This window comes from Cydia strobilella, chromosome 10 (assembly GCF_947568885.1).
Source record: "Cydia strobilella chromosome 10, ilCydStro3.1, whole genome shotgun sequence".
NCBI lineage: Eukaryota > Metazoa > Arthropoda > Insecta > Lepidoptera > Tortricidae > Cydia > Cydia strobilella.
The window spans coordinates 14,700,671-14,728,151 of NC_086050.1; the positions used below are offsets into that span (position 1 = coordinate 14,700,671).

Below are 27,481 nucleotides of genomic sequence, written 5' to 3' on the forward strand. Positions count from 1 at the left end.
GAGTGATAGCAGCTCGTGGAAATCTGTTGTTGTACGCACGCAAGCTGATGAAAGATATTTTCACCATAAAGACGGTTAATCTCCAAATGTTACAGTTCAATATTTTGTGCAGTTCACCTGTTTAGGTACAAACTAAAATTTACCAAGACAAATAAAATTTTGATTTGTTTGGGAAAAGACTATTATTATTTTTTACCTCATTCACTCATTCGTTAACTTATAAGCATCAGTATAAACATCACACTGCTAAAATTATAACCCATCATCGAATTCGCTATATGAAATATAAAAAAACCGGCCATGTGCGAGTCGGACTCGCGCACCGAGGGTTCCGTACATTACACAATTTAAACAATGTATTTTTTAAATTATATGCTTTAGTTTATATATTAAAGTAGCTTTTTTATGTGAAACGTGAGTGAAAGGTAAATTGCGGTTTACGATTTATGACGTATTAAAAAAAAAACTACTTACTAGGTCTCGTTCAAACCAATTTTCGGTGGAAGTTTGCATGGTAATGTACGTCATATATTTTTTTTAGTTTTATCATTCTCTTATTTTAGAAGTTACAGGGGGGGGGACACATTTTACCACTTTGGAAGTGTCTCTCGCGCAAACTATTCAGTTTAGAAAAAAATGATATTAGAAACCTCAAAATCATTTTTTCCCCTCACTAGCTCGGAAAGCCGTCTTTTATCCTTTAAAACAAGCGGGGAAAAACGCATTTTATCCACTAGTGGGGAAAGTAATTTGACCTTGGATGGAGCGTGTTTAAGTAGCTTTTGACAGATAACAAAACGTAAAACGCTCATAATAATGGTTCGTTCGATATTAATTATCATTAAATAAATGATTTAATCTAATAAAAAATACCAAATTTAGCTTTATTTAATGATTTTAAGTCATAAACCTTAAATTCCATAAGAAACAGTTTTTTTAAATGATGTTGAATGTAATTCTGAACGCACGAGTCGATGCAATTTCAAAACGCATTGTCAGAAATGTCAACATTGTCAACAAAAAAATTCTCGCCGACTCCGACACGTAAAAATACACAACTTCCAGAGTTTTCTGTTATAATAGCGTATTATCGTAAAAAAATTAGTGATTTTATTGATGAAGATGATTAACGCCTGTGGATGTTGCACTTTCCTCGCTATAGTGAGGGGAAAAGTTTTGTGTTACTCACGGGTGCAAATGTATTTTACTTCTCGTGTGTTGAAACCGCTCGCTACGCTCAGGATTCTATTTTAGAACCACTCGCTTCGCTCGTGGTTCAACTATAGAATCCTTTCGCTTGCTCGTGTTTCAATTCCACACTCGCGGGTAAAATACAACTTTGCACCCTTGTATAACAAATAACTATTGAAGACCTATCCATAGATACCCCACACGTATGGGTTTGATAAAAAAAAATTGAGTTTCAGTTCTATGTATGGGGAACCCCCAAAATCTATTGTTTTTTTTTTCTAATTTTGTGTGAAAATCTTGATGCGGTTCACAGAATACATCTACTTACCAAGTCTTAATTTAGTTTAGTTTATAGTTAATTTTAGGGTAATTTATTATTATGTACAATGTCGTATTGTTGTGACTTAGTTTTAGTTTAGTGTAGGATAATTTATATTGTAATTTTATATTTTGAGAATAAATATCTAAGTCAGGTTTACCAAGTTTCAACAGTATAGCTCTTATAGTTTCGGAAAAAGGGGCTGTGACATACGGACGGACAGACAGACAGACAGGCAGACAGACATGGCGAATCCATAAGGGTTCCGTTTTTTGCCATTTGGCTACGGAACCCTAAAAACAATACATTTTTTATATAAATTCGTTATTTATCGTTGTATCTATAAAATTTATCGTTACAATACCCTGGCGGAGTCGTCAAATCGCTCGCAAAAAGTTGCGTTTCTTGTCATTTTTTCTGTGTTCTTTTCCAAAACACATGACTAAAAAATTTACAAGAAACCCAACTTTATAAGAACAGCAGTCGTTACTTTTTATATGTCTCTGCTGATAGTATTTTAATCATAGATTTTTGTCACGCATCGAAGGCTGTAGAATAAATTGTTAACGCCCTTTGTGATTGACCTTGAGTATTCCAGGGAATATGCAAGGTTATCTATTTAGGTACTCTGCTTTTGAAACATGTTTTGTCAAGTTGTTTATGCGTCAAGAATTACGATAATGTAATTTACAGTACATATGATGCTACTTTACCGCACTAGTGTGATAATTAGCACTACGTGACTATGTCGAAAATTTTATGGGCCATATGTACTTGGTATCTTATCTTAAGCGTCACAAGAACATAGCTCATAGGCGCCGGCACACAATCGAGTTACGCTCTGAAGAAATAGAACGAGTATAAGTTTTACTTGCAAAACTTCACTTTGCTCTACTTTCATTGTATTACGCAGCGTACTACGTAGGCGAACAACACGCAAACGCGAAGCGAAGCGATGCGGCGCGGGGTGAGTCAATCCATTGATAGGCGACGTGGGCGATCTCGTTGCGAATGCGAACGCCGCCGTGCCGCGCCGTTTCGCTTCGCGTTCGCGAGTTGTTGTTCGCGAGACGTAGACGCAGCGTTACATTTCTAGTAGCGAAAACTAATACCAGACATAAACATTGCTGAGGTTTATGTTATTTCGGTTTCGTAACTCAAAACTTTACTTATAAATATTTAGGGACAGTACGACGGACTTCACTTGATATAATTAATTGCATAGGTTTTTTTTTTATGTAAATAATGTTTTAATTTAACCTTGATGGCTCCCGACCCGGGCAGACCAAAAAAGCGATGGCTCGATGCCGTGAAAGCAGACATAAGCCTAAACGGGCTCAGACCTGGGATCGTGGTCAAACGCCTGCCTATTCATCATAAAAAAAACCGGCCAAGTGCGAGTCTGACTCGCCCACCGAGGGTTCCGTACTTTTTAGCATTTGTTGTTATAGCGGCAACAGAAATACATCATCTGTGAAAATTTTAACTGTCTAGCTATCACGGTTCATGAGATACAGCCTGGTGACAGACAGACAGACGGACAGCGGAGTCTTAGTAATAGGGTCCCGTTTTTACCCTTTGGGTACGGAACCCAAAAAAAGACGACACGAGAGGACGCCCAGGATCGCGCAAAGCGGAGTAAGGCAAGCAGGAAAGCGGACCCTGGCAAAGGCCGCGGAATAACGCTAGGTAAACGAGAAGAACGTTTTAATTTAAAATCAGGTCACGCTGTATTAAATGAGAAAGGTAAAACCTCTTTAGGTTTGGTTAGGTGCCTTTACACCTAAATACGCAGTGGTCTCGCAGAAACTTAAAGTAAAATGGCTACCCCGGGCAGGATTAGGATTTCATAAATAGTCGAACCTACCTACTGACAGTAGGTACTAACCCTCTTACGTGGCTTGTCTTTTCCAAAGTACCTAAGTATATTGGAAAAGGGAAAGGGTGGATATTATTACATTTGCTCCACGGATGTACGAGTTGATCGTTCGGCTGAACCAGTATAAACAGATTAAAAAGACACAATATTTGTTAATACTTCTGTTTTTAATTGAAAGGTACATGTTACTAATAAGGGACGTAACAGTCGCCATCAGATATATCGAAGCGGCCAAGGTGTTAACAAATATCTGAACAAGCACTCTAATGCCCTGACAATAGAGGCGTGCTCAGATATTTGTGAGCACCTTGGCCGCTCCGATATATCTGATGGCGACTGTACCGTGGTGTGTGGCGAGCGTTAAGCGGAGGGTTCAGCGGGGCGACCTGGGCTCTATAGCTCTGTGTAGTGTGCACTCTAGACGCTTGCACACGTCTGCAATGGGTTTGGCAACTGTCAAACTTTTGCATAGATGGCGCCATCATAGCTTGCCCCTTTTAGGGTTCCGTACCTCAAAAGGAAAAAAACGGAACCCGGAAAAAAATACACAAAATAGTTCTTTACCTATAGATGACAGGAAAACCTATTAGACATGTGCAGTCAAGCGTGAGTCGGACTTAATTACTTAGTTTTTGATCCGACCCCTATTGTAACATTAACGCCGCAAGCCCCGCTCGAGCGTCGTACAATAGTTATTTGTTTTACAAGGGTGCAAAGTTGTATTTTACCCGCGAGTGTGGAATTGAAACACGAGCAAGCGAAAGGATTCTATAGTTGAACCACGAGCGAAGCGAGTGGTTCTAAAATAGAATCCTGAGCGTAGCAAGTGTTTCAACACACGAGAAGTAAAATACATTTGCACCCGTGTGTAACACAAAACTTTTCACCTCACTATAGCGAGGAAAGTGCAACATCCACAGGCGTTAGATCATCTTCATCACTGAAATCACTCATTTTTTTACGATATTATAACAAAAAACTCTGGAAATTCTGTATTTTTACGTGAGAAGTTTTTAAGTAAAAATTTTGTTGACAATGTTGACATTTCTGACGTATGAAATATCAATGATGCGTTTTGAAATTGCATTTACTCGACTTGTGCGTTCAGAATTATATTTAACATCATTATTAAAAAACAAACGTTTCTTATGGAACTTTAAGGTTTATGACATAAAATCATTAAATAAAGCTAAATTTGGTATTTTTTATTAGATTCTCAAACCATTTGTTTAATGATAATTAATATCAAACGAATCATTATTATGAGCGTTTTACGTTTTGTTATCTGTCAAGCTACTTAAACACGCTCCATCCAAGGTCAAATTACTTTCCCCACTAGTGGATAAAATGCGTTTTTCCCCGCTTGTTTTAAAGGATAAAAGACAACTTTCCGAGCTAGTGAGGGGAAAAGAAAGAACTAAGCCAGCAATATTGCGATCATCCTACTCTATAGGAACGCCCTATGCGCTTTCCGAGGTTTGTTCAACATATTGTAGAGATTATAAAAATCTCAAGGTGGCCAGAGTAAAATGGTTTGCCAGAGAGCTGGACTCGCCTGTTGAATCCAACCCAGTACCCAGTATATACATGCTTCTAAGTATGTAATCTCAAGCTTAGCATACGTCTGAAGTAATTTTAATTAAAAAAGTTTAAGATGAGGCGCTGAAGAAGTTTAGGTATTGAAAATCTGTAATCAGTATCAAGTAGGTAGGTCCAAACTATATAATGTAAGAACATGAGAAATTCCCCTTGACGACATCGATCGTATAACAATAAGTAATCTGTCTACATAAGTTCTATCGTAAATAATCTCTTTCTAACTCAACCTAAAGGTTGTTAAGCCCCAGAACAAAAGAAAGTCGCGACATTATATTGTACCTAAAGTACTTTGGAAACATCTGAACATCGTCCAATATGCACGACAGAGGCACGCTTGGGAGACGCATTGCAATTCACCTTAAGTTAATATTTTATTAGGAGTCGTTTCACTTACTAAAACATTACATTACATTTTCAATTACCATCATCATTCATTCATTTCATTTTTCATTTTCATTTTCATTTTTAATTAATGTTCGAAATTATGTAGAGTTGAAGATGAACATGCTCAAGAAACGATAAATTGATATAGTTATAACTTCTATACATATAACTGGCGTATAAGGTCCGGCCCGGCGGTTAACAAGGCCTAGCAGTCAAAAATAGCAGTTGCACTAGTATTATTTGTTCAACACATCACGCATACATAGAAGTAGCAGATATAACGAGCTGGCAACAACGCTTGTCTTTGCACGCGTCGCTATTTTCTCTGTAGCATCCATACAGTCAGAAAGGAAGGTTGCGGCTGCGCTTGATTTTATTTTTTACGAAAACATGTGGGTGCGAACAGAATTTATCTAACTTTGTGTCTTTGTGAGGACGGGTTTTTTTTTATGTATAATTTATTATTCTTGAACTTGTACTAGAGCTAAGAAGGCCCACTGTTAGTGCGGGTAACAAAGCCCGGTTACGGGCCTTAATATATGCTTCACTTTATAGCAAAAGCTCATGATCCTGGCGTTGCCCCGGCTTTTTGCCACGGGCGGCTCATGGGAGCCTGAAGTCCCATGGCATGAGTTTAGAAAATATGGCAAGCTATAAAATAAATTTCGTAATTGCACATCAGAGTTGTTAGCCCGATGTGCATCTTAAATGACGTGATTATTTTAAGAAGTTTCAAGGATTTGTAAGCTGAATTATAGGCCACGCCATCACTTTTATTTACTTGATATTACATGATAAAGTCTAGATTCAAGTTGTCTAACTTGCTCAATAGCAAAAAAATCAGTATATTTTTGTCCATAACTTGTAACATTTGCAAGCAGCCTAACATTATTATTTCACTATCTTATATCTTACGTGTCAGATATAAGCGATACTGATGTGCATCAGACGGAAAGTTTCCATAATTGCCAAATTTCACCATGGAAAAATTCGGATTTTCTCATATTTTTGTATGGGAATCGAAATTTACCATTTTCTAAATAAAAGTTTTCTTTGTGTCCTGCGTAATTTTCCTGCAATTTCCGAGAACTTACATGTGCATGGGTGATGGCAATTGTTTAGTTACCATTAGGCGACGCGTACACGGAAACATTCTATATGGCAGAAAATTACTAATATCCTTCAAGTTCAAGGCACCAGCCCAGCACATCAGCTTTGGTATTCCAGCAATGGACGTTTTGAAATTCAATGCAGCACTTTTACTATTGGCACGGAACGAAGTTGGAGTGGCCTTCCGTAGCCTTATACTGGAAATGGCAATGGCTGAATTGTAGGTATTGAGAGCACGTACGAACCAATTTTTAAAATGGATTAGATTTAGCCTTGTAAAAGGAGCAAGTGTACGAGTATATTAGCTGAGCTAAAGGGAGTACTTGGTAGAGAAATAGGTAGGTACTGTAAATAGTATCATTGCTAAATAATATATCTTCAACCAACTTCAACGTAGGTAGTGAGGTAAAGTTAGATACGTAGGGAGAAAGGAAAATCTAGAACTGAATATTGCTCTCTAAAAATCGTTATACTATATTGACTTTAGACCTTAATTTAGAAATGGAATAGTAAGAAAAAAATCTATTGAGATATATTTATAATCATTCAGGTCCTTTTCAGGATCATCACATTGCTTGACACTTGCACATCCAACTTTAGATAGTTCACTGCATATTAGAAATGATTGCGGACAAGTTTTGTCCGTATATCACATTTTGCTGCGGACTTCATACGCCCGGCGGCACTGTGCTAAACACATTGAGAAATAGATGAAGGGTGTCAATGTGTTTACCACAGTTACCTACCTTAATGTAATTTTTGTAGTTTTTTTTGTTTAATGTTTGTGTTTTGGTTAATGTTTGTGTTTTGTTTAATGCTTGTGTTTTGTTTAATGTTTGTATTATGTACTTATGAGTCACATCAGATACTCGAAATAAATGAATTTTAATTTAATTTTTAATATTTACATTTGAATTAACATTAATGAGCAAAAACGAAAAAAATATTCTCGAGACGATTTCGCCATTTTGAAGTTCAATCGGATATCCAAAAATAATTGGTTACAGTCCTTTCGTTTGAGGTGACGGTGACGTTGACATTTTAGTTTTTAGGGTTTAGTACCCGAAGGGTAAAAACGGGACCCTATTACTAAAACTCCTCTGTCCGTCTGTCTGTCTTTCCGTCTGCCTGTCTGTCTGTCACCAGGCTGTATCTCATGAAACGTGATAGCTAGACAGTTGAAATTTTCACAGATTATGTATTTCTGTTGCCGAGTCCGACTCGCACTTGTCCGGTTTTTATCTTAATTTCCTTGCCAGTGGCCACATGGACCCGGCAAGGAAGTCATATACCCTTTTAAAAGTTTTCAAGCTACCTATTCCACGTTACAGAACTAACGTTCGAATTCACATATTGATCTCACAGACGCTCCCATTTTTAATGGAGGTTACTTAAACAAGTGCAAGTTCACCGGCCCCGAGTCCACGGCAACCAGACAAATGATACTATAGGGATCACTAGTAATTCCGTACCACTCATTTGGAACGTAAACTTTCAGACAATGTAAGCGTAAATCTTCGATATACAGGATGCCTCATGAAACAGTTTCAATGTTGATCCCCGTACCTATGCTTCAGGTTCTTAACGCTCTGGCTATAGATAGGAAAAGATGTAAGCATATGATCATAGAAACAATTTTCTTTATCGAATCTCGACACGCTCTTGATTTTTTAAAGTACTTACAACGTTGCTACCAAATGCTACACCGCTACGTCAAAACCTATTGGCAATAATTATTTCGTGTGCACGCAGGTATGTCTGTCCGGCTTCTATTGAAATTTGGTGTGGGCAGGAAACCAATTCAAAGCTATATTTTGGCATCAACATATCAACAATGATGTCATATTGTTATAAGGGCTCATCCATTAATTACGTCACACGTTTAGGGAGGTGGTGACATGTTGTGACAAGGGGGAGGGGGGAGTCACAAACTTTGTGGCGTCACTTTAACTACATCTGTACCTAAACGAAAATGGTTATGATTTTTTTATTCACTGTTAACAGTTAAATAACTAGTTTTTGCAATGATAATCGTTTTTATGGATTCATCGTGTTATATACTAACAATGATTTTGTTAAAATAATAAAAACTAATTGAAATTGTTGATTTAGCTAGTTGAAACCAGGGGAATTAATTAAAGTGGCCGTCGTACGATTTTTTGTTGTTTATCCAGTTTTAGTAAATGTTTCAAAATTGTTGAGCCATGACAGTTTGCAGGATCAGATAAAAAAGCTAACAAAAAGATTCACAAAGTTGCTTGAATGATTTTCTAAGATTCATGATCAGCTGCAAAAGTGCATTCCATTCAAGTGTCTATGCAATTTCGCAGGTCGCTGTATCTGATGTTTTAAATACAACTAGGTACCCTGTATATTTAATACCAACCGACGAACTAAACAAGAAACCGTTTAGGTTCGTCGATCCCTCTAGCATCGCCGTGACACGAAAGTTTATGTTTTTGTTTACATTTTCCGCGATGCTAACGATCTACCGTATAGCCTAGTTTCTTACTACAACTTTGCTCGTAATTCTCAATTAGGGAATCACGCTACGACGTTCGTCGTACCGAGTCCGTGCCGAGTACGATTCGCTGCCGGCGTTAAGTTATTTTCACCACACCGTCGGAAAGGCTATCTTTGTACTTCTAAAACTGATAAGAAAGTTGCATTTTATCCACATGTGAGGCCTTTGCCTCACGCAAGGGGGCAACGTTGTTGTTTAACCGCTCGAGCTAATATTGATACCCGAGCAAGCGAAAGATTCCAAATTTGAACCACGAGCGTAACGAGGGGTTCGAAAAGTGGAATCTTAAGTGTTGCGAGGGCTTCAAGGCAGTGGGTTAAACAAATTTTGCCACCGAGCGAAACACAAAGTTTTTCACAACACCAACCCGAGGAAAATTACTAACTGTAAAATATCAAACAAAATCAAACTAATAACTTATATATATAAATTAATTTATAATAATTAATTTATAATAAATAAATTAACTTATATATATAAATTAATTTTATTAAATATTTATCAGTCAAAATCATCATTAAAAGTCAATTCTACCAGCAAGCTAATGAAACAACTCAAAATTTGCATTAATTTACCATGCCACTCTTGTGGATAAAACGCAATTTTCTCATTAGTTTTTGAACAATCAAGAGGGTCTTTCTTTACCAGCTGGTGTGGTAAAAATAATTTATACTTGCTTACAACCCGCTCCCTATCGTTACTTTGCTACAAATACTGAAATCAAAGCCCTGTGGACAAAATGAAATTACTTCAACAATTGACTCCAACCTAGCAGTCGTCAAAGCTACCTGTGGCATTGTCCGTTCGATAAAAATATTACAGGCCAACCCAACCCATCGTTAAAATCGGAATCATGGAATATATTTTTTACATGACCTAAGTTTTGTCACACAGTGTGATTTCGACCGCTGCCTTGTTAACACGATAACACGGTCAAAGCGCGGGAAATTTCGCAACGTTTTATTTTGGACAGCTTTTACGCGGGAAAATAACTAATCATTTAAAAAAAGTGTTGTTTATGGTCTATAGCGTAATAGTGCGGAGACACGCGATCGGGCCGCCCGGCGTCGACTTATCGCAGGTAAATGTTGTTTACAGTGCCAGCACAATTACGAAAGTTAATTGCCCCCAGAGAGGGTTATGATAATTTCCGGTATTGCATGTCGGAAAAGTTAGTAAATTAATTAAAAATGTATTTGATTGTGTGGTTTGTTAGATGGATTGAAATCAAAGTTATTAATTCTTCTGTTTAAAAGAACTGGGCTTACACACATACCACATACAGTGAACAAATATGAAGACACCCAAAAGTTCTCAGTAGAGAAGTTTATTTATTACATTTTAACTAAATTTACGAATTTTTTGTTAGCTGTGACATCAGGAACACCTATAATTTTTCGTTCTTTTATTCAACACATGGCTAGGGTAAACAATAGTAAAAATATTGATTTGGTCTGCCTAAACTAAATGGTATTTTTAGGAACTAAGTAGAGCGGTAAATATAGTAAAAATATTGATTCGGTCTGCCTAAACTAAATGGTCATTTTTTAATTATTAAGAACTAAGTAGAGCGCTATAAATAGTAAAAATATTGATTCGGTCTGCCTAAACTAATATGTAATTTTTAGGAACTTAGTAGAGCTGCAATTGTACCTAAGCAACGTGCTGTTCGTGAACCAACCAAGGTTTGTCGACCCCTGCCTTATTGTATTGCATACATAATAATTATATTATCAGTCGCTTTTCGAAAAATCGAATTTATCCCAATATCCCAAGTTTCCCCACTGGGTTGCAAGGTAAGAGAGCAGTCGCTTTCGTTAAACCTAGTGCCTACGCCAATTCTTGGGATTAGTTGCCAAGCGGATATAAGGCTCTCGTGAGCCCTGGCAAAAGCCGGGACAAATGAGGTGTTATATATTTTAGTGATATTATAATAAGCATTAGGTTACCGTGCATAAGTTGCATAACTCTATAATTACAGCTTAGTAACTTAAATAAATAGGTACCTTCCACGTACGTGCCTAATACCTATTTAAATGATCATCATTATTTTTCATAATGTTCAACAAATAGCTTTAGTTAGCTATAACTAAACCCTATTTTTGTACCTAACAGCTATATTAGGTACAAAATCCTTGTACCACAATATCCTATCTACCTTCTTTAATGTTAATATAGCAGAAACAATTCCATAATAACAATAATAATTAGCCTGAACACGGATATATCTGATATAGCCATAGCATTGTTGGAATCGCTGTGCCCTGAATAGTTACGGTTTCAACTAACCTAGTATTTAAAATGCACATGCACAATGCAGTGCAGTGGTTGCCGACGTCATTTACTTTGCAGTAATATTTTTGCCACTAATGCGCCAACACGGTTCGTAAAGGAACTTAAGGATTAACGAAAATGCAGTTTAATAAGCGTAGTGTTCGTGATTGCATTTTAGGAAGTTTGTTCAGTGACCTGTTTAGTTTAATTATAAATCTTAATTCTTTGGTTACCTAGTTAGAAACCAGAAATATTTAATAAATGGTTAGTAGATCGTGATATGCATTACAGATTATTAATTTTGACGTCGTTTAGCAGAAAATGTAGTTTGAGAAGTGGTATAGTGTAAACGGCGATTTTCATATCGAGTGATCATTTTTATCGACTACATTTTAGACACTAGTTGATTGTGCGTTTGTTTTTCGTCCGGAAATGTCGCGTCACTATTTCTGTCAAATTCTGCTGCTTGTCAAAATCAAAATGTCAATAACGTCAGTTGTTTGGTTTGGTTCAAATCATAATATTGCTACGTATTGTATTTTTATTTTAGGCATTTAGACCTGTACCGCTGGCTATATTTTGACCCCTAGGTTATAAAAATATTAAAGTCAATTCTGTTTTCGCTTATGAATACTTTGTTAAGATGTAAATCTTACATTTTGTTTTGTGTCATATATATAATTTGCTTTTCTAGTAATTTGTTATTTTGTGGTAATTATTTTTTATTTTGAATTATCTTGGAGAAAAAAATATTCGAGAGAAAACATGTAACTGTGTTGCATTTAGGATAGTGTTTTTAGTGTGAAAACATAGTTTGTGTCAATTACGTCCACTGCAATCTGATACTATGTCATAATATTCTAAAAGACACAAAAAAAAATTAGAGTTAAAAAAAATTACTTAGGTCGAATTTAATCGTTTAAATAGGTCCATTAAATGATTTTGTGTCTTATTAAGGCATAGCTTCATAAGATATTTGATGATTTTGTTGTAACAGGCTGTCACCGTTACAAAAGAATATTAAAGATATTAGAGTTTACATCTTATTAATTTGAAATGCGGGATAAATAAGATGTATGAATTTGTGTCACTTTCATCCACTGCATAAACAAATATTACAAAAATATTATTTGCGTTCAAACGAAGCTAGCGGGCGGTCTGAATGGGCAACGGAGGCCGTGCAGGGTGGGGCCGCGGCGTGACCTTGCCGTACGCAACGCATGTTTACTTCGCCTGTGCGCCAAATTAACGCAACTTATTCAAAGAAGTTACGCAAACAACACAACAACAAGCAACAAGCAAGCAAAGAATGCGTCGAATTATCTTTTACCTATTTAAAACTCATAGATATTGTACAATGTCACCATTATGCAAAAGAACTGTAAGTACATGTTTGATTTGCGAGCGAGCTGGCAACATTGCGCAGGGAAATCTTAAAAATATCGCGTTTACGTGAACGCCACATACATTTGTGACAGTGATAGGGAAAAGGTACCACTAAAGTAAAATTTGGTTATTAATACCGTGACTTTCTTTCATTCTTTGATAAAAAAAATTGCTATTTATGCAACAAGTGCGGAAATCATCTTTACGCACGTGTATCATACAATGTTTTACTATGCATTGTGCGAGTAAATAAAAAAACATGTCATGGCAAATAAGTTTAATTATTAAAAGGAGTGTTTTAAATCGACACGAGTTGCGAATTACCTATTCGCACGTGTATCGTACGTTTTACAGTACATATGGCCCTTTAAACTTTCGACATATGCACGGTAAGTGCTCTTTTCCGCACTAGTGCGAGAAAGTAGCACCATATGTACTGTAAAAAAAAATTGAAAACAAAAAGCACTAGTGCGGAAAAGCAGTACTTTCCGCACGATATGGCTCCGTAGGAAACGCACTTTTCGAGCACATGCATTGTAAAAAAAAATATAGGACTGTATCTCCTAAACCATGCGTCGTAGCGCAAAAATAATAAAATTTTCGTTCCCCTTTATGTAACCCAAAAGTAATACATGAAAAATACAATGAAAAAAAAAAGAAACAAAATCTTTATAGGGCTGTATTAGCTGTATCTCCTATATCGTGCATCGTAGCGCAAAAATAATCAAATTTTCGCTCCCCTTTAAGAAGCCCCTAATTAAGATTTAAAAACGCAAAAAAGAAAAAAAAAAGAGGAAAAAATCTTTATAGGGCTGCATCTCCTAAACCGTGCATCGTAGCACAAAAATAATCAAATTTTCGTTCCCCTTAAGAAATCCTTAATTAAAACTTTTAAAAAAACCAGGAAAAAAACTTTATAGAGCTATTATAGCTATATATATAGATATAATATCTCCTAAACCGTGCGTGGTGGCGCAAAAATAATAAAAATTTCGTTCCCCTTTATGAAGCCCCAAAGTAATATAATAAAAACACAATGAAAAAAAATAACAAAAAAACTTTATAGGGCTGTATCTCCTAAACCGTGCATCGTAGCGCAAAAATAATCAATATCCGTTCCCCTTTAAGAAGCCCCTAATTAAGATTTAAAAACGCAAAAAAGAAAGAGAAAAAAATCATTTTAGGGCTGTATCTCCTAAACCGTGCGTCGTAGCGCAAAAATAATAAAATTTTCGTTCCCTTTTATGAAACCTCAAAGTAATAACAAAAAACGCAATGACAAAAAAAAGAAAAAAAAACAACAAAAAAAACTTTAGGGATGTATCTCCTAAACCGTGCATGGTAGCGAAAAATAATCAAATTTTCGTTCCCCTTAAGAAGCCCTTAATTAAGATTTAGAAACGTAAAAAAGAAAAAGAAAAAAATCTATATAGGGCTGTATCTCCTAAAGCGTGCGTCGTAGCGCAAAAATAATCAACTTTTCGGTCCCCTTTATGTAACCATTAATTTATAAAAAAAAAAACGCAAAAAAAAATAGTTTTTTTTTATAGGGCTTGATCTCCTAAACCATGCGTCGTAGCGCAAAAATAATTAAATTTTCGTTCCCCTTTATGAAACCTCAAAGTAATATACAAAAAACACAATGTAAAAAAGAAAAAAACAATAAAAAAAACTTTATAGGGCTGTATCTCCTAAACCGTGCGTCGTAGCGCAAAAATAATCAAATTTTCTTTCCTCTTTATTCAACCCTTAATTTATATTTAAAAAAAAAACGCTTTCACTAAACTGCTGTAACTCGGAAACTTAGAATCCACAAAGGGGACTTTACTAAATTATGACACATATTAAAGCCTGACCAGTAATATATGATCATTGTCAAGAGGGCGCTGTTCATTCTCATGTATAGGGTGACAGTTCAGTATAGTATGAAAAAATATTGTATTTAATGAACATCATCATCAATGTAATTAATGTTGCTTGCCACGGTTAAACATAACAAAAATCACAATAAATTGCGTCTTAAAATAAACTTAAAAAGTCTACTAAAAATCGAAACAAAAGTAATTTTTAAGTCGCTGTTGTGACATTCTCAATCAAAAGGTAGGTACCACTTTGTCGTTTACCATAAAGACGAAATTTGATTATATCTTTATACAAATAACCTGTCAGAGAAAGTGGTACCTTTTGATTAGGAACGTCACAAATGTTGGTCAGTATGAGGAGTGCAGCCTACAGTTTATTTTTAATTATATTTATATACCTACTACGGTAAGATTAAGACAATGTAATTATGCCTACGAATGAAATAAATACACTGTATCGCAAAACTAAGTGGCGAGACAGCTCATAATGCCATCTCTTGGTTGGTCTTAACAAGGGTAAAGGAGATAGTATTAAGATCTCAGTCGCCAGCTGATATTGCGGCAAGTATAATAAGCACCCCACCCGCGTAGGTACCCTTCCCCGCGCACGCCCTTCTTGCTCAATTGAGTTTTATTTTGCCAGATAGTAAAAAAACCGTGGATCAAAATGACCCAAATTATGAATGATGTCTCAATGTGGTATTATAATATTGTAGACGTAAACTTAATAACATGAATTTTTTTTTGTGGCAGATACAGGGTGTTAATTAGAAAAAAATTTTTTTTAAATAAAAGCGGTGGATGAATTTGACACAGATTTGTTTGAATAACATATAACAATGTTCTGTAAAGTACAACACTTCACTTACCGACTCTAATATTTTTTTAGGCGTTTTAGGATCAATATTAGGTATTTATTAAATGCCATTATACCCGTGGATGAAAATGACACAAAATGCGTGTGTACGTCGGAAGCCACTTTGCCTTTACAGGGAAACAAAGAATTTCGTCTCGAATATTTTTTTTACAGAATGCTGATTGAAAAAAGAAATACCTAAATTTCTACCTAAGCAAATACCTAGGATGACACAAAATATTATTTTTAGGTTTAGTATATGGTCTGGAAACTATATATAAAAAATAAGCAACATTAATATTCTTATAACCTCAGAAGTTATTGGTACAGGTCTAATTTGTGACCATTCAATGAATTAAACAGTTAAATTTTCACAGATATTTTTATTTGTGATTACAAAATGGGGTACATTCTTATCATGATTAAGACTGTATTGGAAACGTTTAAGGTTAGTCGGAATACTTAACAAAAATGGTTTAATAGATAACAAAGGAAAAGGACAATAGGTACTAAAATGCAACAATGCAGGATATATTGGTACTGTACAATGCAATGTCCTTTTACATTTGCTATTATCTAATAAACGGTTTATTATGTAGTTCTATCCGAATTTTACTAAACATAACACCAATGTCACCAATAAACTTAAATAGATGTCATATATTAAAGAAAAAGTGACGAAGCCCGCCAGTGGTGAAGGCCGGATTCGAACCGGTGTTTTTATTTAGTAGTGTGACTACTTAAAACACACAAATCAAAATATTTAATGAAATAATTGGATTTGTTCCCAAAGTAGTGTATAATACCAATACCTACCTCATTTTCTTAACATTTTTATCTTTATCAAAAGTAATAAATGACGTAAAGAGAATTGAATGGCATTATTTATATTGAGAAGTTTTTTTAGCGGAGTATTGTTTCGGCATCATATGACATCAATATCAAAGTACCGGGAGCATACCCTAATGCTCTGCTATTGTAGCCTCGTTACTGACAGCATCTGAAAAAAAAAACAACAAGAAATTACCCTCCTTTATAATATACTAGCGACCCGCCCCGGCTTCGCATGGGTGCAATGCTGATGTATTATACATATAAACCTTCCTCTTGAATCACTATCTATTTAAAAAAACTGCATCAAAATGATGTGACTTACTTGCAATAAATGAATTATATATATATATAAAATCCGTTGCATAATTTTAAAGATCTAAGCATACATAGGGACAGACAGACAGCAGGAAGTGACTTTGTTTTATATTACCTAGTCGGCTCATAAGTTCTGTCACTGGCCTTTAAAATTTAAATTTGGAACTCCTAAAACAAAAACCGTTCTGCATTTGAATTTCGAATCTTTATTAAATATTTGAGTAGTATAATTTTGCAATTTTCTGTTTTCTTCAACATGGAGTGGACGCTTAAAGATAGCCGTACCTCAATAATTGCACTATATCGTTGTGGTCACTCGCCGACTAAAATTTTTAAGCTACTTGAAAATTTAAAATTCTCTCTAAGATTTGTGTATCGTACCATAGAAAGATACAGTGAGGTCTCTAGTTTAAATGACAAGAAAAGAAGCGGTCGTCCGCGTACAGCTAGGACTCCAGCGGTTGTACAAGCAATTAGGGCACGCATTGCCAGAAATCCCGCTAGGCAACAAAAAGTTATGGCCCTCCAGATGGGTTTGAGCAAAAACACGGTGACAAGAGTGCTTAATCAAACCTGAGACTTCGTGCTTATAAACGAAAAACTGGCCATCTTCTCAATGGTCGGCTTAAAGCTTTAAGGCTTAAAAGATCTAAAGCTTTATTGAAGAAGTACGCTAAAAATAAGCACCGTTGTATACTGTTTTCGGACGAGAAAATTTTTGACATAGAAGAAAACTGTAATAAACAAAATGATAGAGTGTACGCTCGCAATAGTAAAGAAGCGTCTAATAGCATTCCCCGTATTCAGAGGTCATCACCCTTCATCTGTGATGGTTTGGCTGGGAGTTTCTTATGCGGGCGTCACTAGTATGCATTTTTGTGAGAAAGGAGTAAAAACTAGTGCCAAAGTGTACCAAGACACGGTGTTGACTAATATTGTGAAACCACTATCCCATACGATGTTTCTAAACCAGCATTGGGTTTTCCAGCAGGACTCTGCTCCAGCCCATAAGGCAAAGTCTACACAAGCCTGGCTCGCCTCCAATAAAATCGACTTTATACGGCATGAAGATTGGCCCTCCTCTAGCCCAGATCTTAATCCTTTAGACTATAAAATATGGCAGTATTTAGAGGAAAAGGTGTGCTCAAAACCTCATGCAAATCTAGACTCGCTGAAAAAATCTCTTGCTACGGCAGTGGCCAATATCGACATGAAAGTGGTGCGTGAATCCATTGACGACTGGCCACGAAGACTTCAAGCCTGTGTAGATAATTATGGCGGTCATTTTGAATAAATGTTATACATTTAGATTCTCTAGTTTATAAGCTTTCAAACGCTGTACAAATTATACGGAATAAACTTAAACTTTTGATTTTATTTGATACTATGTATATGACAGAACTTATGAGCCGACTAGGTATGTAGTGAAGAATGTTTCACAGTGTACCTTTTTATTGTAATATAAGTGGTCACTGGTCACTGAGCATGACAATAAAAGTCGAAAAACTTGATTGATTTAAATATAATAGGTATACTATAATTAATTTTTAATTTGTAAATAGTAGGTAGTGATATCGTTTAATTATTTTCAAATACAGTACGAAGCCTGCACCAACAAACGTCTCTTTTTGGCCCAGTGGTTGACTGGTAGAGAATGCCTTATGGCATTAAGTCGACCATTTGTACTTATTTTATATGCAATAAAGTATAATAAATAAATAAAAATAAAAATAGCCTTTATTTCTGAAGTTTTGTAACAATCTACTTAAAAATATACCTTATTTTTCTCTATAATTATATATATATTACTATTTACTATTTTCTAGTTCCCATCGACAACTTCAGCTTGTCCTCCGACATAGGCCTCTTCCAGGTATCGCGGTCTCTTGCTTTCCTGGTCCAGTCCACTCCGCCTATCCTTTTAAAGTCATCCGACCATCTACGAGTAGGCTTTCGTCTCTTCCTTTTGTGCCTCCTTGGGTACCACTCTATAAGGTCTCTTGTCCAAGTATAAATAAAATTAAAAAAACATAACTATAAGTCCACACATAGTCTGATGACATGGTTTTGTTGGCAGACTGTGCTCGAGTCAGGGAGTGTGGGGAACGCTTCATCATCTGATGAGGAGTTGGAGCAGTGGGAGCAGATCTTCATGATGAGAGACGAAAACGGCAACAGTTATAATGACAAGTGAGTATCACGTATCACTACATCATGACCTCCTAAGGCTCACAGTCATAGCTATGGTACAGTTTGAGGAATTTAAATCATATTCAATTGGAATAGAGATGCATTTGTTTTGTTTAATACAGTTAGAGTTTTGAGTTCGGGAGCTCATAAATAATACAAAAGGTAATCACGGGTCAATATAAGTCTAGTTGTTTAATACAATTTTCAATTAAAACAAAATCAACTCTATTTCCTACACTAGAGGCACAGAATAAGTAATAGTATTATCATACAGAACGGCCACGCACCGCCCCACCCCGATTCGAATTACCTCACCCCGCGACAGCAGATTGACGAACTTTTGCCGACCGCTCAGTACTGGTTTTAAGCAACTTACACAATGACGCATGCCGCGTGTACAGACGTGCAGTTCACACATAGAAACGCAAGTGATTTTTGATGACGCTATTCATCCACCCTGTGCTAGAGGTTCTAATCTTCTAATTGCAGTAGCAAATTCTTCATTTTTCATTTGTAGCTATTAGGAGGGTAATATTCTCATAGAAAATTGACATCCATGGTGTCACTAAGACTCACTATTGCCAAATCTTGATCCAATTCTATGGTACCGCTTGGTCTTGGTTCATGATGAAATCTCATGTTGAATAGAAATAGGTACTAAAGACACACTATGTGATGTGTGTAGATGTCACATTGTCCATTTGCCTTTATTAGCTTATAACAGATTTTATCCAAATCTATTCTTTTCTGAGCTTGTCACCTCCATTTAGCTGCTCTGAATTATCTATAAATCTCTTTGGAAGGGTCATAAATAAATACAGCAAAAAATTGGCCTTGAAAATTCTTTTTTTATAAATTTTTTGCTTAGCATTTTATTATAATACTAATCTATTATTATACTCTTTTAGGTACATAAAATTATGAAATTAGTTTAATATATTATGTTTTTCTGGCTCTTGAGACACAGGGAAACCTACTTTGAGAGCCAGGAACCAATGTTATGTAATAATTTAAAGTTGCAATAAAGATTTATTTTATTTTATTTGTACTTATAATAATTGTATTTTTTATAGACTAAATTAAAGAAAAATAATATTTTCCAGAAGAAAGAAGAAAAGCATATGGTGTCGGCCATCATGCATCCCTGTCTCCATAGTGATAGTGCTCATAGTACTAGTAGTATTAGTTCCGCTACTCGACCAGCCGAACTTAGCGCCCGCGCTCCCGAGCGCCCCGGCGCCCTTATATTGCTCAGACGAGTGTAGGTAAGACCACAAAATATTGTTTTGACCTATATTAATTTAGTGAATTTGCTCATTGTGATCTATATTTAACCTATATATGTTTACTAATAAATAAATTATGTTTTTTTTTTGGTATTTAATATTTGTTGTTATAGCAGCAACAGAAATACATCATAATCTGTGAAAATTTAAACTGTCTAGCTATCACGGTTCATGACTTTCATGAGACGGCTAGCTAGACACACAGTCACATTGTGTGACATCACAACACGTGAACAAACAATAGCTGTTTATTATGCTTGGCATTATTATCCCAAGGTTTTCAGCTATAGCGGTTCTATAGTGATCGTAGTTAGGTAGTTACCATATTTGTTATATATAATTAATAAAAATGTGTAATGGAATGCTTAACGTCGAAGGGTTATTATATATTTTCTTATTGTTCCCTTATCCACATACAGTGGTATAAAATAAATTAAAAATATTTTTATTTATAGCAGTTAACTATTGTCAGGAGGAACAAACAACTTTTCAATAAAATGTGTCAAATATATCATCATTTACTAAAAATATTGTTAATTTGTCACTTATAATATTGTCTTCGGTTACCGCGATAGTTACTCATTATATCGCGTATATAATCCGTTTTCATAGTTTTATTTCTTGTCACTTATAATTTAATATAATATTGTTGTTACAGGTTATCTTTAGTAGAAACAATTCCAGAGGGCCATATGTACCCTCCAAACTTAACTCATACCCCCACAAAACAAGTGTGGTTAGACTTAATAGATGAAGCTCAATCAACCATAGAAATAGCGTCTTTTTATTGGACTCTTAGGTTTAATGAAAACTATCCATATAATTCCTCCATTGAGGTAAGTTTAATACTTTTTAAACAACACTATAATTCTTCCATTGAGATAAGTTTAATACTTTTTAAACAACATTATAATTCCTCCATTGAGGTAAGTTTAATACTTTTTAAACAACATTATAATTCCTCCATTGAGGTAAGTTTAATACTTTTTAAACAACACTATAATTCTTCCATTGAGGTAAGTTTAATACTTTTTAAACAACATTATAATTCCTCCATTGAGGTAAGTTTAATACTTTTTAAACAACATTATAATTCCTCCATTGAGGTAAGTTTAATACTCTTTAAACAACATTATAATTTTTCCATTGAGGTAAGTTTAATACTTTTTAAACAACATTTATTTATTTATTTATGCACATGAAGCATAAGGTCCCTTCTCTAATGGAAAGCCACAAATTTGATTTCTGTGATGATATGAAAGCTGCTCATATGTGGCAAGGTGTGAAATGCACATAGCTAAAATTCTATAACCGTATGTGATGTGTTTTTACAGTGTTTTGTATAAGAAACATACCCACAGTTCAAAACAAAGGTCTGACACCTGGGTCAAAATTCTTTTCGTTGTCTTGTTTCTGACCACTCTTGTCACGCTTCTATTTTTGTCTTTTATCAAAAAGTTGAGTGCTATTGTCTTTCTAGCCGTAGATTATAACTCTCTTGAGAAAAATTTTAAACTAAATTTCACCCCATACTTTTGTAGCTCCACTCCGTCACAAGATGATTTTCACTGATTATTATTTATTAAATATATGTGGTATTTTCTATAAAAAGGGACCTTATTGTCGATGGCGCTCACGCCATTATTAACGATGCTCCGATATAAATCACAAGTATTGCAATACTTACTAGGAGGTCCCAACCCTTTCTCAAATTGTAACACAATGATTGTGACCAATAAACGATTTTTCATTTTTCAAATACAATGCCGCGCGACGCCGTGCGGCGTAAGCGTCATCGACAATAAGGTCCCTTTTCATAGAAAATGCCTCATATAGTGTTTTTCACATAGTTTGGGTGCGGTGACAGCTGCCGTTTCCATACAATTTACCTTTAAACGCAAAATTGTATTGAGATTGAATTGTACCCAAGATATGTGAAAAATATGCTTGAAAATTACCTTCGACGTTTCGAAAGCGATATCATCTTCGTGGTGTCGAAGAATGTTTACGAAACTAGTCCAACAAGTATTTTCACTGATGCTATTGCAATGAAATGTTTTATAATGTTTTTAATTACAACATTTGTTTTAGGGAGAACAAGTGTTCCAGGCGTTATACGCCGCTGGGTCAAAAAGGAATATACATTTGAAGATTGCTCAAAATTGGCCCACTAAGTTATTTCCTAATATAGATACCGACTATTTAGTTAAGAAGAAAGCAGCTCAGGTAACCTATTTTTTTACACAAAACTGACTTTGTTGACTGCTCTAACTCTCATTTGACATAATCCAAGAGTGTAAAGTACAAAAAATTTGAACCCCCCCTTGTGGTAAGTGAATTGTCAAACGTCAACTTTTGACACCAGAGTTACCGCATAATGTACGGAGCCGCACATTACCGGTCAAATTCAAAGGGCGAATTTGTCAAACTTTACGTACCTAGTACGCCTAGTCGCCAATCGCTATCAGATATATCGGAGCGGCCAAGGTGCTCAAAATAATCTGAACATGTACTTTAATGTCTTTATAGTAATGTTTCGCAGAATTTTCATTTCATAGAAAACATATTTTTCCACAAAGGATCTCAGTTCCAACCCTAACCTAACCTACTTTTGTAATAGACCTAATGGGTTCTACACAATGACCTTTTAGCTGTACCTAAAAAGTTAACGGTTTAAAAAAAAAGTTTCTATTAAATGAAAATTCTGCGAAACATTACATTCTATGAAACAAATTTCTGTGAAAGAAGCGGACGCCATGAAATACGGACTGGTTACAGGTGCGAAGCCTGAACTTCTCCAAACTGTTGGGAGGGGGTGTGCTCCACACCAAATTCTGGATTATCGACCGGCAGCACTTTTATATCGGCAGTGCCAATATGGACTGGAGGTCGCTCACGCAGGTGAAAACACGTTTCGATCTGTCTAATATAGATATTTTCCATAGGGCCAGGAAATCGACTGTATCCATCTTTGTAATACCACGCCGGTGGCAAAGAAGCATACGGCCCGCCTGATCCGAGGATCATTGCCTTGGAAGAGAAGCAACAATTTACATAAAACGTATTGGTGAGATTCCAATTTCACCAGTACATTTCATGCAAATTGTATCTCAAACTTAAAATCGCGTAAAGCTTCAGAAAGGTAATCCGATCTCGTCATGCCAAGCCTTTAACTCTACTTAGCCTTCATCATTATCTGCCTGCGCCATGTTCCATCATCTGGGGTCGGCTCTCCTTGTCTATTCTCTTCATTTCGGGCGATTTCGGGTTCATATCTGCTTGCTACTTAGAGCAGGCCTTAACCTACTTTTACAAGCTCTTTATTAGATAGATAGGTAGTTAGATAAATAATTTATTTGGCAGCTGCAATTACACACAATATAAATTTACAAACTCATCAGAAAAAAAATTATTACTTACACTAGCAAATAAATAAAATTATAACGAAAATACCATAATAGATATGAGACAGAAATGGTGTAAAATTATGTACAAATTGTGTGCGTTGCAGCAGGACAAAAGGGTCACGGCTCAGTGATACGCTTCGCTCCTTGGAGCAAAGCACTGATTTTCTGCCGGAACCCTTTATTAACCTTTTGAATCCCACGGATCTGATATCGGGTGCGTAATGACAATCAAAATTTAATTTTGGAAACCCCCAGATCCTTGGGACTTGAGGGCTAAACCCCACATGATGGTCAAACAGTATACATAGTGACACTTTCATGCAATTAAAATAAGAATAATAACAATAGTGGATGATTCGCAATACAAAATGTAAATATATGTAACAGTTTCATGAATTGACCAATTACAGTCGAGTGTAAAAATATGGGTGCAAATAACTTACTCAAATGTATGTCTCATAGTTCTTAATTCGCTGACATAAGAGCTATGGGCATATTTTTGAGTGCACCCGTATTTTTACACTTGACGCTGGACTGTACCTATCCAAGTAATACTGCTTGACTAAGATGCGCTGTTTATATGAATTACTTTTGTAAGTTTTGATATTTAAATTAGGTCGTGTTTGCAGGTGAAGGAGTTAGGCATCGTCGCGTACAACTGTTCTTGCCTAGCCGCGGATTTGGGCAAGATATTTGATGTGAGTACAATTTTCTAAACCCTACAATTTTTAGCTTTAACCCTTACTACTGTGTTTTATTGCGACTAAAAGCGTACGGTCTACTTACTATTCCGGGGGAGTCACGTATGCTAAGTGCCTACACAAATTATTGCAGCATGTTTTTCTCTTCCATACTTTTCTGTTACTTTCATCCTCATCACTTACTTATCTTCTATTCATATCGTTTCATACACAGCCATAGATTTGTGGCCTAAATGCCAAACTTAAACTTGGCATTGACGCTTCACGCCAGTTAAATAATGAGGTGCTATAGTAGCCTTAGCACTAATATGCCAGTACGAGCGAGATGCATAGAAAGTAAGTTACGAAGACGTTAGCTAATCAGCAGACAAGCTCGTGGTAGCCGTACAGCGCGATGAAGGTTTCATTTCAATAACAACTTGTGATTGAGGGGGCTGCTATGCTGCCCCTACTTTACGGACATGCACTTTCAGTTTTTTTTTTTTTTTTTTGACATCATTTTGATACGTCAAATTAACATACGATGTAATTAAGAGCCAACAGGAGTGGTCATTTCTCCATACAAACGTACTCGACTGTTTCCTCCCTGGTTTTTGAAGCTAGAGGAATGATTTTTTCAACACAGATTAATATTGTCAATATCTGTGTCGGTGTGTTTTGCTTTTTTTGATATTTTTGTTTTTTAAGGCGCTAGAGCCCTTCAAACATGACCAAAAATGGCCTCACTGACTATGCCTCAATGAGAGGCGTGGTATTCAAAACTGGTATCAATTAGCCAAAAAATCAAAACAGTCCGACACAGACAATTTCATAATCATTTAGATTTCCAAATTTGGTTACGATTGCTTAAGTTTTGGAGGAGGAAACAGTCGAGTACGAAACCTCGATTTTTGAGATTTTTACGCAGGATTTTTCGCCTAAGCTGCAGTTGTCCTTATCGCACTAATTTTAGGGGCGGGGTCAAGTTTCTAAATACGTACACGGACAGAAAAGTGATGGGCAATAGTCGACATTGAAAGTCGATAATCTAGTGATGTGATAAGTTATCGATAAACCATAACAAAGTCGCGATTTGCCTCTTAGTAGGCGAAGTAAGTAAAGTGAGTATGCACTTTGGCCTCAGGGGATATCGTTTAACACTATTTATTATTCCTTGGTTCATACAAAGCTGAGCTGACGCACTAGCTACGAGATTAAGTCCTGGCTACCCCCCAAAAAGGGAGGGGAAAAGTCGGCTTCTGCGGTCCAGTTTGCCTCTATTTCTACCTATCTCTTAATATGAGATCAAATTTGGTATAAATTTTGTGTAAATTAAAACTATATATAATTTTTGGTCACAGATTTGCTCTTTAGAAGCAAATTGTGGTGATTTGCACTAAAAATTAATTACACAATTTAGTTTATTCATTCTTTATTTAGAAAAGTATCAGTTCTAAGTACGTATTATTATATTGCTTTATATTTTACAATTTTCACTATTATTCAAAAATTTATTTTAAACAAAGTATTAATTTTATTAAAACTTTTGTGACGTGATCTCATGAAAACAAGGCGAACTCCACGAGGCGAAATACTTTTTACGCCAATTATTTTCTTTTTTTTTTAATTTACAACAAAGACGAAAGTTCGAAAAAAATGTGGTTACTTAATAATTGCCTAACTTGTTGAAAAAATTACTTTACATAATATCAATTTATAACCGTAGTATATTCCATGATATGTTTTAAATACACCATATTATTTCCTAATTTTTAAAAGAATATTTAATACCTTTAAAATAATATCTGTCTGTCTGTCTGTCAATCTGCCTGTCCGTCTGTCACCAGGCTGTATCTCGTGAACCGTGATAGCTAAAAAGTTGCAATATTTACGGATGATGTATTTCTGTTGCCGCTATAACAACAAATACTAAAAACAGAATAAAATATTTTTTTAAGTGGGGCTCCCAAACAACAAACGGGATTTTTTGCCGTTTTTTGCGTAATGGTACGGAACCGACTCGCACTTGGCCGTTTTTTGTTAATAGCTTTGAACTTTTTTTATGTGGGAATAAACGCTTCGAATACATTTTTCTAGACATCATTCTGAATCCAATGAGGTATCATACGTATTTTTAGGAGTTAGTATCTCTATTAGTGGCCGTACAAGCCCAATTTCAAAGAAAAACCGCAAATCGATGTACAGGTTAGCCGTTTGGCACACGCATACTAAGAGGTCAAAACAAAATTTTTGACCCGCAGTTTCTAAAAAAAATCCCTTAGGAGGGGTATGCTGAAACATTTTTTTTGTATGAAAAAAAAAACATTTTTTTTCCAAAAACCTATCGTGTGTGGTATCATACGAAAGGGCTTTTTGAGGCGATTCTAAAATTATACCACATCATTACATTTTAGCTATTTTTTTGTAAATTAAAACAAATAGAATTTTCAAAACACACCAAGTTTGGGGTCAAGTTAAAGGGTTAAGTAGAACTGTGTCACTTTGTATTGAAAAAAAAAAACTAAATAATTTTTTTATTGCTTTTTTGGGGTTACATATGAGGATATCACGTATCATTTGTACAAAAAAAAATCAGCCATATCGTATCTGGAGGAGCCCAAACTTGGTATGTTTTGAAAATTCTTTTTCTTTCAATTTAAGAAAAAACCGGCCAAGTGCGAATCGGAATCGGGCGCCGAGGGTTCCGTACATTACACAATTTAAACAATGTATTTTTATGTGAAACGTGAGTGAAAGGTAAATTGCGGTTTACGATTTATAACGTATTATAAAAAAACTACTAACTATAGGTAGATCTCGTTCAAACCAGTTCTCGGTAAAAGTTGGCAAGGTAATGTACATCATATATTTTTTCAGTTTTATCATTCTCTTATTTTAGAAGTTAGAGGAGGGGTTACACATTTTACCACTTTGGAAGTGTCTCTCGGTCTCGCGCAAACTATTCAGTTTAGAAAAAAAATATATGAGAAACCTCAATATCATTTTTGAAGACCTATCCTTAGATACCACACACGTATGGGTTTGATGAAAAAAAAAATTTTTGGGTTTCAGTTCTAAGTATGGGGAACCCCTAAAAATTTTTTTTTCCTATTTTTGAGTGAAAATCTTAATGCGGTTCACAGAATACATCTACTTACCAAGTTTCAACAGTTCTTATAGTTTCGGAAAGAAGTGGCTGTGACATACGGACGGACGACAGACAGACAGACATGACGAATCCATAAGGGTTCCGTTTTTTGCCATTTGGCTACGGAACCCTAAAAATGGCTAAAATGCAATGATGTGGTATATTTTCAGAATCGCTTCAAAAAGCCCTTTCGTATGATAGATGAGAAGTATACGATAGGTTTTAAAAAAAAGTTTT

The 27,481-nt window shown here is 35.6% G+C and overlaps 1 protein-coding gene and 1 long non-coding RNA gene across 6 annotated transcripts in view; one reads left to right on the plus strand and one right to left on the minus strand.

Moving 5' to 3' along the window:
* LOC134744579 (5'-3' exonuclease PLD3-like) overlaps positions 1-27,481 on the plus strand; it is a 66,317-nt gene that overhangs the window by 25,544 nt on the left and 13,292 nt on the right. For 2 of the 5 annotated variants that reach the window (XM_063678428.1, XM_063678432.1), the window contains exons 2-7: positions 18,611-18,723; positions 19,827-19,988; positions 20,668-20,845; positions 22,101-22,235; positions 22,788-22,910; positions 24,046-24,114. In XM_063678428.1, coding sequence (XP_063534498.1) covers positions 18,611-18,723; positions 19,827-19,988; positions 20,668-20,845; positions 22,101-22,235; positions 22,788-22,910; positions 24,046-24,114 — 780 coding nt within the window. Of the gene's footprint in view, positions 1-10,009; positions 10,088-11,371; positions 11,545-15,719; positions 15,833-18,610; positions 18,724-19,826; positions 19,989-20,667; positions 20,846-22,100; positions 22,236-22,787; positions 22,911-24,045; positions 24,115-27,481 lie in introns of those variants that run through there. The other 3 variants (XM_063678429.1, XM_063678431.1, XM_063678430.1) reach the window with 3 other exon arrangements.
* On the minus strand, positions 494-27,452 carry LOC134744733 (uncharacterized). Its single transcript, XR_010128104.1, has 2 exons — positions 27,089-27,452; positions 494-650 (listed from the first exon to the last, which is right to left on the minus strand). It is a non-coding gene; the product is annotated as an uncharacterized LOC134744733 (long non-coding RNA).